A 12,420-nucleotide genomic window follows, 5' to 3' on the forward strand; every position below is an offset into this window, starting at 1 on the left:
TCCGAGGTCGTTGTTCGGTCAATTTACCATACAGTTTAATATGCGTTAATTATTTATGCACCTCCGCTCAAAAAACTAGTTCTGCATATGAGGTATCGTTAAAAGCATAACAAAACGTCGTAACCTTGGAATTTGGTGTTGTAATCTAACCAGAAACTTAGTTTTTTTAATTATGTACTGGAAACAAGCAATGATTTTTCATTATATTTGCGCTTTTGGACTGTTTTAAACTGCGCATCCCAAGCTAGTGTATTCATTCGCCCGCAAACTAGTTCTGCATATGCGGCGTCACTAAAAAAATTAAAAAAACTACGAAAAAAAAAAGTGTCAAAAATCATCATACCTCAAAATTTTTGTTGTAATGTAACCAAAAACATATTTTTTATTATGTACTGTGCTAAACTATAAAGGATTTTTATCATAGCATGCGTTTTTTAAAAGCGTCGTTAACTCGGAGCGTCGGAAGCGTCAGCGTCGTAACCTCGGAACAAGCGTCGTAACCCAGGACGGAATTTCCATTGAATATTTAAGAAAAAGCGTTGTAACCTCGGAACGTCGTAAGCCGGAACCGTCGTAAAGCCGGGGACTGCCTGTATATATATATATATATATATATATATATATATATATATATATATATATATATATATATATATATATATATATATATATATATATATATTATGGGAGAGAGAGTAGCGAGATTGATTTTATATATCGTAGAACTGGTAGGCATAAGAAAATAAAATATAATATGCAGGCATGGAAATATAATTACTAATAGTTAATATATACATAGCTTAGAAAAAAAAATCTGAATTATATATTCTCAATTATGAATCAGATGAATCCCCTTATGTAGGCCTATGTGGCCGTTACATTATTGCATAATGACGATGCCTATAAAATAAAAATAAACACAACTTGGTCCAAAACATCTATACCATCATTAAATAAACAAATATACCTTATACCTTCTAGAATTCTTTCTTCCTTGCTTTCATCTCGGAAAATCTGTCAATGACTTTACTCAAGTTCAATTTATGTGCAGTTCCTTGCTCAATTGGTAGAAGAGCTAGTCCTTCTAATCTTTTCTGTGCCATTGTACTTCGCAAATAGTTTTTAACAAGCTTTAGTTTGGAGAATTAACGCTCTGCACTTGCAGTTGTGACTGGAATAGTTAAAAACAATAGCATTGCAGTGCAAACCTCAGGGAAACTGGCTGAAATAGAATGATTTTCTATGATCAACATATTAGCAAGGTCCTTAATACTAGAAACTTTGCTTATTTCTCCCTTCAGAGCAGATCTCATGCTGAGAATTTCCTGTGTGAATGTTTCTGACACATCTTTGTGGTATTTTTTTCACAAAACTAGATGCTTTTTCGTACAGCTCTGAGTCAGATAAATTTTGCAATGAGATTGGTTCCAACACTGAGAATGATGAGACGACTTCATGCAAGCCAGTAAAACAGAGGTTCAAATGAGTTGTGATGATGTCCAGAGTACGATAGTAAACAGTTACTCTACACAAACTCTCTGGATCTTCTAATCTTTGGTCTTCACAAAGCTCGCCAAAATGTCCTTTTACGGTACGAAGTCTCCTTTTCTCAAATTCTGGTCTGATTGACCACTTCTGGGCTGTTGCTACTTTCTTTACATCCTCAAACTGATTTAATCTGCACATTTCATCCATGGAAACCTTAAAGAGGTCTGCTGCCTTAGCAAGATCAACTGCTTTGATTGCAACATTTTTTATACTAAATTTATTGACTAAGATCTTGGACTGAAACGTCAAAAGGAATAAAAAATTAAAATTTTCAAGACATTTCTTTAGTGCAGTGGCTTTATTGTGTTCGTCTGCCTTAGAGCTGCATAATATTATTTGTGCTAGAGCTTTCTGCACATCACAGAATCGAACTTTGAGAGCAAATACCGCATCATAATGTCCAGCCCATCTAGTTGGGTTCAACCTTTTAATAGTTACCCCTTTGTGAGTGCCTGATTCAGAAATTAAGCTAGATAATATGTCCCATCACTTGATACTCAATCCAAAAAACACATAGACTCTTTGAACAATATCATAAAACTGGGCCATTTCTGTCACATCCTTGACAGCATCATTAATCACCAAATTCAAATTATGAGCAGCACAATGAACATAAACTGCACTGGGTTCAACATCAATTATTTTTTTCTGCACACCTTTGTATATCCCCTTCACGTTACTAGCTCCATCATATCCTTGGCCACGACACCTTGAAATAGGAAGTCCTCTTTGTTTAATTATTTGCAAAATTTGTTCTGATAGTGCAGCTCCACTTTGGCCCTCAACCTTATGAAACCCTAAAAAAAGACTCATTAATTTGTTGGGCCTTTGGCTTTCCATTATCTTCATATTATATGCTACAGTAATGGTATATTTCACACATCTGATCAATTTTGGAAATATCCTGCGTGCGTTGTATCTAACATTATGTTATAAAATGGAGCTGCTTTAATGGCACAAGTAAGTTCTTTTTCAGTTTCCTTTGAAAGCAACTGAATGAGTTCATTTTGTATCATTGGGCTCATTAACTTTGTTTTACCTTTAGGTTTTATGCATGACACTTACCTGGCAGGTATATATATAGCTTATCCTCTTGACACTGGCAGAATTTCAAAACTTGCGGCAACCGCTAGTACACTGGTAGTTCAGGTGATGGCGCTGGTACTTGGAACTATTCCCGTTTTCCTCAGATTTTCTCTGCCAGCCGAACCAGCAACATCGTTGTTGGTTCTCTGTTAGAATTTCCTGCTCGTTGACTGACTTTTTGGATATTGGTATCGTATTCACGAAGTTAGCGTGGCAATCGCATTTTGTTTGGATTTTGGTTTAGTATGTCTCATTCAGGAAGTATGTTTAGAGTTTGTGTGAAAGAAGGGTGTAAGGTGAGACTGCCGAAATCATTGGTAGATCCACATACTATTTGTAAGAAGTGTCGGGAGTTTGTATGTACGTGGGACAATAGGTGCAATGAATGTCAGTGTCTGAATGAGAAAGAGTGGAAGGCTCTTATGAAGTATGTTGAGAGATTAGAAAAAGATCGGGTTAGAAGATCTGTATCTAGGAGTGAGAGATCGGGATCTTCGAGTAAGCCTTTGAATGAATCTTTGCATGTGTCTTCTCCAGCTCATTCACATGTAGACGTAGCACCTTCCCCTCAGGTTTCTCCTGCGCCCGTTGCTGTATCTGAGGATACTACTGATCCACAAATCGTGAAAGTGTTCGCTGCCCTTGCGTCCATGGGAGATCAAATTAAACGATTAACAGACAAAGTGGAAGTGTTTGGTTACAGTGTTGTGGAGGGGGCGCCTGATCGTCCCTCTCGTGCTCCTAGACCGAGACCTCTGTCAAGCTCCCAGACCCAAGGGAGAAGGCATGTCGACAGTCGAAGGGAGGCGAGAGGGGTTTACTCGCGATCAGTCGTCCCTTCAGGCAGTCCTGTTGCTTCCCAGGCTGCAGCAGTACGCGATACTGGGAAGTGCCGTTATTCTTCGGATAGTTCGGCCTCAGGAAGGAGTAGGCGTTTCGCGGAAGTATCGCGTCCTCTCAAGAGGTCATACTTTCCGTCCTCATCACAGGATGAAAGGGCTGTTGACCAAAAAGGGTGGAGTAGCCCTGAGATTTTTTCATCGGAGGATGAAGAAATTATCCCTATCAAAAGGAAGAGGATTTCTCGTCAGTTGGAAGTTACTAGCGGTGCGGTGAGAGGTGTTTCTCCGCTTAGAGGAACTCCTCTGCGTAGACCGCAGGTTCGCTCGCCTCTCCGTGTTAGCCCGGTGCGTCCTCGATTCCTCCTCATCATCAGGAGTCTCGTAAGGAAGCGGAGACGAAGGAAGTTCTGCGGGACATGCAGGAGAGATTAGCAGTAGATTGTACAATCATGGAGAAGCCCGAACAACCTTCGGTTAGACGTAAGGACTCGTCTCTCCCGGTTAAGTCCTCCAAGAGGACGCAGGACGTGCAACACAAGCCAGGACGCAGTGCATCCCTTAAGAAGGACGAAGCAGTGCAGGACGCAGGACGCAAGAGGAAGAGTGATGGACGCATGGTGGACGCAAGCGTCAGGAGGACGCAGGACGCAGGCGGCAGCAAGTCGAAACTTTTTCTCAACAAGGAAGAGAGGAGTTTTACAAGGAGACAGCGCCGCATTCGCTCTCTAAGCAGGCTCTGCATAAGGAGTCCGCTTTGGAGAGTCATCAGGATCTTGGTTTTCAAGATATTCTTCTTCGCAGGAGGAAGAATTTGTGGAGAGTGCGGAAGAGGACAAGAATGTGGAAGCTCTTCTTCGGACTACAAGAGACTAACAGAGTGCCTTCTTTCTTTGTTGAAGAGATCGATTTCACCTTCAGGCCCGCCATCGCTTTGTCTCAATTTTCGAAGATGAAGACAGCCAAGAAATCGTCTTTTTTGAAAATGACTGTCTATTTCGGCCAAGAAAGCCCTTCAACGCGTAAATGAGTGGTTGAAGGAGAAGAGAGAGTCGGGGAAGACTTCTTTTGCCTTTCCTCCGGCCAAGTTGGCTTCGAAGTCTGGTGTTTGGTATGCTACGGGGGAAAGTCTTGGCTGGGAGTTCCTGCCTCCTCCCAGGGAGACTTTTCCCCTTTTCCAACATAGTGGACAGCTCCCGTAGACATGCTTTACATTCAGCCAAAGTGTGGTGGACTTCGTCAGAGTTCGACCATTTACTCAAAGGTATCTATCGGACTTTTGAGGTGTTTAATTTTCTTGACTGGTCGTTTGGGGGCCCTGACTCGGACTTCGGAGATGGAAGATTCGTCAGAATCCGAGTTGCCGAGAAGTATCATGTCCTGTATGGATAAAGCCTTGAGAGATGGAGCTAATGAATTGGCTTCACTTTTTACAGCAGGCGTTTTGAAGAAAAGACATCTTTTGTGCTCGTTCGCTGCTAAAGGAGTCTCGAACGCGCAAAAGTCGGAGTTGATGTTCTCTCCGCTTTCAGGACAGCTCTTCCCTCAGGATATCATTAAGGACATCTCGCTCTCCCTCACTCAGAAGGCTACTCAGGATCTTCTTACGTCTTCTGTAAGAAAGTATTTACCTTCTAATGTAATGAAGAAGACCCCGAAGGATACAAAGACATCACAGCAGCCCTTTCGGGGTAGGACTTTTTCCCGACCAGCATTTAGAGGGAAAAGAGTTCCAGCCAAAAGAGGTTCCAAAACCTCAACCAAGCAATGAGTCAGAAGTCCTCCAGACTTGTGTGGGGGCCAGACTTTTAGACTTCTGGGAAGTCTGGCAAAGCAAAGGAGCGGATCCTTGGTCTGTAAAGGTAGCGAAGGAAGGATAACAAGATCCCCTTTCTCAAGAAACCACCTCTCGCTACAGTTCCGAGAGCCCTAGGGCTCATTACATCGATTTAGAGAAGAGAGAGCTCTTTGGCATCAGGTTGTCAGCATGTTAGAGAAAAGGGGGGCCATAGAACCGGTTCTGGATCACGAATCCCCAGGTTTTTACACCGTCTGTTTCTAGTACCGAAGTCATCAGGAGGTTGGAGGCCAGTACGGGACGTAAGCCAGCTAAACTTGTTCGTAGAAAAGACCAAGTTTACGATGGAGACGAACGATTCAGTACTGGCAGCGGTTACGACCAGGGGGACTGGATGGTAACGCTGGACCTTCAGGATGCGTACTTCCATATTCCAATTCACCAAGGTCCAGGAAATATTTGAGATTCATGATCCAGGACAGGATTTATCAATTCAAAGCCCTTTGTTTCGGTCTGTGCACGGCTCCTCAAATTTTTACAAGAATGATGTCGAATGTGGCGAAGTGGCTTCATTTGTCAGGAGTCAGAGTCTCTCTCTACCTCGACGATTGGCTCATAAGAGCACAATCAAAACAGCAATGTCTGGAGGACACGAACATCACATTGGAGTTAACTCAGCAACTGGGTCTGATGGTAAACCTGAAAAAGTCACGGTTGATCCCCTCTCAGGAGCTAGTTTATTTGGGGATTCTGATATCCTCAGTGACTTTTCGGGCTTTTTCCGTCACCCAAAAGGCAGACCATGTGCCTGCGAAGTGCAAGAATTCCTATTGAAAGACCAATGCTCGGCGAGAGAGTGGATGAGCCTGCTGGGGACTCTCTTCGTTAGAGCGGTTCATTTCACTAGGGAGACTTCACATGAGGCCCTTACAGTTCTTTCTGAACGAAGTCTGGCCAAGAAGATCGCAACCAGATTCCTTCCGGTTTCCAATTCCTTCAAAGATAAAGGAGGAATTAAAGTGGTGGCTAGTTCCGGGGAGGTTGTCAGAGGGTACGTCACTCCAGCAGAGGAACCCAGACCGGATATTATTTTTCCGACGCCTCAGACGCAGGCTGGGGAGCGACGCTGGGCCCTCGGGAGGAGTCAGGCCTTTGGAACGAAGAAGAAAAAGGCATGGCACATAAACAGGAAGGAACTGATGGCGATCTTCTTGGCTCTGAAAGCGTTCAGACCGTGGATCAGCGGCAAAGTGGTGCAGATCAACGCGACAATACCACAGCTCTGGCATATATAACGAAAACAAGGAGGAACCCACTCGTTGTCCCTTTGCAACTTGGCGAAGGAGATTCTTCTGTGGTCGCAGAGGAGAAAACGTCACCCTGCTCACCAGGTTCATTCAAGGAGAGAAGAACGTCAGAGCGGATCTGTTGAGCAGGGACGGACAAGTGCTTTCCACGGAGTGCATGTTGCATCTTCAAGTATGCCAGAGACTGTGGAAGTCTGGGGCACTCCAGTAGTGGATCTTTTCGCATACCGCAGCGACGAAGAGGTTACCGAACTATTGTTCTCCAATCCCGGACCCTCTTGCAGTCGCAGTCGATGCCTTCCTACTAGATTGGGACGGGTCTGATGCGTACGCTTTTCCCCCGTTCAAGATTTTAGGAAAGGTAATGAAAAAATTCAGGAAAGTCGAGGAACAAGGCTGACTCTGATAGCCCCATACTGGCCGGCCCAAACGTGGTTCACAGAGATACTGGAATGGACAGTGGATTCTCCGAGAAGTCTACCCACGAGAGTAGATCTTCTCAAACAACCCCACTTCGACAGGTTCCACAAGAACACCCTCGCTCTGGGTCTGACTGCGTTCAGACTATCGAAAGACTTGTCAGCAAGGGGGTTTTCTAGAGAAGCAGCGAAGGCAGTTTGCAAGAGCACGAAGGCCCATCAACTATCAAGTGTACCAGTCGAAGTGTGAGAACTTCCGTAAATGGTGTAAGAATCGGAAGATTTCTTCATCCAGTACCTCTGTGACACAAATTGCAGATTTCCTTCTATACCTGAAGAAGGAACTGGGTTTGGCTAATCAGACAATTAAAGGTTTATACGTAAGTGTATGTTTGTCTGCAGTGTTAGACACCAGAGGTTTAGATCTGTCCAACGACGCAGATCTTAGAGATCTTCTCAGATCTTTTTAATACAAAGAAGGATCGACTTTGCAGAACTCCTTCTTGGAATTTGGATGTCGTTCTCAAATTCTTGGAGACGGATAGGTTTGAACCTATGGGCAGTTCGTTCTTTGCGAGAGCTAACGAAGAAGACTATTTTCTTAGTAGCCTTAGCTACAGCTAAAAGGATTAGCGAGCTGCAAGCTATTGACAAGCAAGTAGGTTGGAAGCACAACAAAGCAGTTTGTTCTTTTCAACAGGAGTTCTTAGCAAAGAAAATGAGAATTCCTTCGCATCCGTGGCCAAGATCATTTGAGATTGAAAGGACGGCTGATCTAGTAGGTCAAGAACAAGAAAGGGTTCTTTGCCCAGTAAGAGCCTTACGGTTTTTAGTAGAAAGAACACGAAGCATTAGGGGAACTCATGTTCTCTGTGGTGCTCTGTTAAAGAATCCTACTAGACCTATGTCTTAAAAAACGCGATGGCTTTCTTTGTAAGAGAAGTCAGTTAAAGGAAGGCTCAGTTTGTTACTTTGGTCAGGGGGAAGAATGCTTTCGGCTTGATTAAGGTTAAGCTCATGAGGTGAGAGCAGTAGCTACGTCCTTAGCATTCAGGAAAAATTTAGCCCTCAAGGACATTATAGATTCGACGTTTTGGAGTACAAAAACTCTGTGTTTGCCTCTCATTACCTTAGAGACGTGAAGACAAACTTTTGATAATTGTCAAACGTTAGGCCGTATGTATCCTCAGGTACAGTACTGGGCAAAGGAGTTTCCACCCCATAACCTAATAACATGCTAGGTTTTTATTTTAATTAGGTTATATTTGTGTTTTTTTTATGTTGTCTGAGAAGGTTAATACCAGCTCAGTTTTTGGTTAGTGTTTATTATTGTATGTGTGTGTGGTTCAGGTGACTAACTTTCCTAGCATGAATGCCCGTGGTAAATGAGGGCTAGGGTTCTCTGTCAGCAGATTGGTCATGTCCAGTTGTCAGACCCTTGTTGTTAGCTTTCTCAACAAACAGGTCACATCCTAGTTGAGAGCTACTAAGGTTTAGCAGGCTAAGAGGCAGGACCTACGAAGTCAGCTACCTTAGCAGGTAAGGAACTTAATAAATAATTTTAAAAATTTAGTTAATTTTTGAATTATGACCATGTTGCTGTCTATGACCCACCTCCAAATGTGTCAATCAGCTATATATATACCTGCCAGGTAAGTGTCATGCATAAAAATGATATTGTTATGATGCAATTAAAGTTGTATGCATACTTACCTGGCAGGTATATATAATTAAACCCAAATCCCACCCTCCTCCCCTCAGGAGACAGGTTCAGAGAAAATCTGAGGAAAACGGGTGGAATAGTTCAAGTACCAGGCGGCCACAGGGAACGGGGCGAGTGGTGGCCATCACCTGAACTACCAGTGTACTAGCGGTTGCTGCGAGTTTTGAAATTCTGCCAGTGCGTCAAGAGGATAAGCTATATATATACCTGCCAGGTAAGTATGCATAAAACTTTATTGTATCATAACAATATCATTTTACTGATTAATTCTGAAAGAACTGGATAATTCAGAAAGCAACTCAATAATGCAAATAAAATTTCCACGTTTCCTTTCATCCTCATCATAATCACCTTCATCTTCTGCTTGTGTTCCTTCTCTGTGTCCACGAAATGGCAAATTGCACATCGTGACTCTACGTCCATGGGCCCCTTTAATCATTATAGGCCCTGGGCCCGTGGCAGTTTGCCACCTCTGCCACCCTATTGTTACGCCTCTGGGCAGAAAACATTAACACTAAACTTTACGAAACACATTACGTAACACTTAACTTTACAAAAAACTTAAAATTAGATTTTTTTTTCTTTTTTTTATTACATTTTTTTTTACTTTTTTATACTTTACGTTTTTCTTCACCACCGAATGGATGCCAGTCCGTTTACGGAATTTATCAAACCACCCACGAGAAGCCTTGAAGTCTGGGGTTGCCGTTGATGTCCTTTCTCCTCCGTTGTCTTCGGCCTGGGCAATCAGATCACAGAAAATAGCGCTGGCCTTGTGGCAGATTGCCGTCTCGGTTATGGTATCGCCAGCGATTTCTTTGTCTTTAATCCATACAAGAAGCAGCCTCTCCATCTTCTCATCATGCACGTGGCTCCTCTTGTTGGACAAAATAGTCACGCCCTTGGAACGTGTAGCTGCTTTGATGGCTTCCTTCTGCTTAAGGATTGTGCCTATCATCGATCGATTTCGGCTGTATTCCTTAGCGATCACACTCAACCGCATGCCAGCTTCATACTTCTTAATTATCTCCATCTTAGTCTCCATAGAGAGCATTCTCTTCTTTCTGTGAACTTCGGCAACATTCTTGGGACCCATGGCTAATTAAATTAATTAAGTTCACACACACAGCACGATAAAGTATACAAGTAGAAAGCGAAATCACTAACCTGAATTTACGTTAACTAACGAAATACGTATATGTGAACAAACGAATTCCACGTTCGTACGATAACGCTGATGCGACAAAGTGGCCGAATGACGCCTTTACATAGTGGCATGATGGGATAGATGCTGACCAATAGGAGAGCAGGATCTTACAGCAGTGACTAGCATCAGGAACCAATGGGAGAGCGGGAGGATGGTGGCGAGTCTACTCAGTTGGCGGAGCGCAAGTTTTAAAATTGTTCTCGGTGGTCCGGGTGAATCTCGGGACTTTACAGTAACACCCTTTCGTAACCTGAATTATTTTTGTATGCAGAGGCAAAACACTCTTCGTCTTTGCTTTTGTAACTTGGATTTTTCGTAAGTTGGGACTTTTGTATGTCGAGGTTCCACTGTATGTATTCACAGATTCTAACTATTCTGTGGGGGGTTTCTGGTATGCATCCCCCGCAAATAGGGGCCAGGTCCACTGTAAATTGTATTTTTCTTAACTACAAACATTAGGTCTTTTATGCATTAGGCCTACCTCATACCACGCCCCAATCTGATAAATGGGCCAATAGTAAAGTGGAATGTTTACGTTTGGGTGGGCTGGACTCCCTCCAACCAAACAGTAGTTAAACTACCTAACTACCTTGTTCAAAAAGTCTGTTGTTTAAAAGTCTAGCTGCCATTTTCCATCTTTGCCAAAAGTAATTCCAAATGTAAAGGACCTCAGGTTTGTATAGTTAGGAAAAATAGAATTTTCCTTAAAAAATTGTCATTTTAAATGTTGCAATATGTACGCTGAGCTTGAGCTGTTATTGTTTATCTTTGAAATACTGTTCTACAATAAATTGTGTTATGTAATAAATGAAATGCTCATACTTAGGTTCCAGAGGTGTGAATAGAGACAGATCAGTTATTTTTCTTTGCATTTCAAAGAACCTTTTTTTTTTTTTACAGGTTTTGTTTTGGCTGCAAAGCATCAGAGTTATGAAGATTTGTAAAACTTGAGCAATTCACAGCCATGGAGACATGCAAAAATAAGGTCAGAAGTCCACCATCCAAGAGAAATGTTAATAAAAAAAGTGATGCCAGCAAAACAAAAAACAAAAGTCCTTCAAAACATAAGGCCAAAGGTAATGTGAAGGGTAATAAGGTCACTGGAAAAGCTTCAGATATGGAAAAAGAAAAGAAACTTAAAGATTTTACTAGTTCAAAGACAGGAACACAAAGTAAAATTTCAACGACAGAATCTCTGGTCATAGAAGAGGTTAGAAAGGATATGGGAAGAGAATATGTAGATGATAATGAAAAGATATACAAGAGCACTAAACAGTGTGATTCAAGAGTAAATATGCAAAAGCAAAGTGCATTAGGCAATGCAGAAGGAATTGAAGATGAAATAAAAGAGACTGGTCAAGAGATGGAAAAGGATGATGAGGATGATAGCAAGAGTGAAAAGGGTGTTGATAATACAAATGTCCCAGATAGGGATGATGAGGAGAATGAAAATTTTGGAGATTTGTGTGATGCCAAACTTAAGAAGGATGAAGCATCCAACACTCTGAAGAGGAAATTTAAAGGTAAATTGGGAAGTATACCAAAGAAAACCAGAAATACAGGTAGTGAAATTAACAAAATGATGGGAGAAGTGAAGGGAACTTCTTTACTTCCAGTAGACTCACCCATGGTATCACATACCCCACAAAAGGAAGCATCAAAGCAAAAACTTAAAAGAAAAAGAACAGGTTTGAAAAAGTGTATAAAGGAGATGACAGGTATTTCTAATTCTGACTCAAGTGTTGTGAAAGAAAAAGACTATTTTAAAGAGAAAAAGGTAAAAGACCACTTTTCCCCCAAAAAAAGGAATCACAGAATGTTTCAGCAGATAATTTGACATCCCTCTTGAAAAATAATATTGAAGTTACTGAAAGTGAATCAGATGATTCTCACCAAGATTTCTCCACTGAAGGCCTATTAGAAGAACTTCATTTTCTTAATGCAAGGTATGTTAAGTTTATCTTTTGATGTTTGCTTAAACTGTCATTTACAAATTTTTGTTTTATAAATACCTTTCTATGTTTGTAAGAAGTTTAAGCCATTTTTTTACAGGATTCAGGTTGCCTCATTTACTAGTACACATGACTATCAGATAAGACTGCAATGAAACGCTTACTTGTTCCTATGAGAATACAGACCTCCTCCTTTTATATGGATATATCTTTGGTGACTGCAAGCGCAGTAGTCAAACTGTGGTAATTATATAGTTGAAGGTGTAGACTTGTGAGTGGCAGGGCACCACCCGCTTACTTGTTGGTAACTCGGTCACTTTTTCTTTGGCTCCACATTTCAGATGCTACGCTGGTCATGGAACTACGTACAAGTACATTAAACTTGGTTTTGATGCTTGTCTTGTATTTTGATCTAAATTGCATTTTCACATAAGTAACTTACCAAGTAATTACAGAGCTATAATTTTCTACTTGCACAGCAGCTAAAATTTTAAATTCGTAGTAGCGATTCATTTGTTTTTAGCGTAGGTAACTATCTGCC

The 12,420-nt window shown here is 41.7% G+C and overlaps 1 protein-coding gene across 1 annotated transcript in view; it reads left to right on the forward strand.

Annotated features, from left to right (window-relative positions):
• The window catches only part of LOC135206833 (GON-4-like protein), a 169,722-nt gene that overhangs the window by 59,078 nt on the left and 98,224 nt on the right, over positions 1-12,420 (forward strand). The window contains 2 exon segments of the mRNA XM_064238322.1: positions 10,828-11,737; positions 11,740-11,873. Of these exon segments, the coding sequence (XP_064094392.1) occupies positions 10,892-11,737; positions 11,740-11,873 (980 nt within the window). The 5' untranslated portion in view covers positions 10,828-10,891.

The sequence above is a fragment of the Macrobrachium nipponense genome, chromosome 31 (genome assembly GCF_015104395.2).
Source record: "Macrobrachium nipponense isolate FS-2020 chromosome 31, ASM1510439v2, whole genome shotgun sequence".
In the NCBI taxonomy this organism is placed as follows: Eukaryota; Metazoa; Arthropoda; class Malacostraca; order Decapoda; family Palaemonidae; genus Macrobrachium; species Macrobrachium nipponense.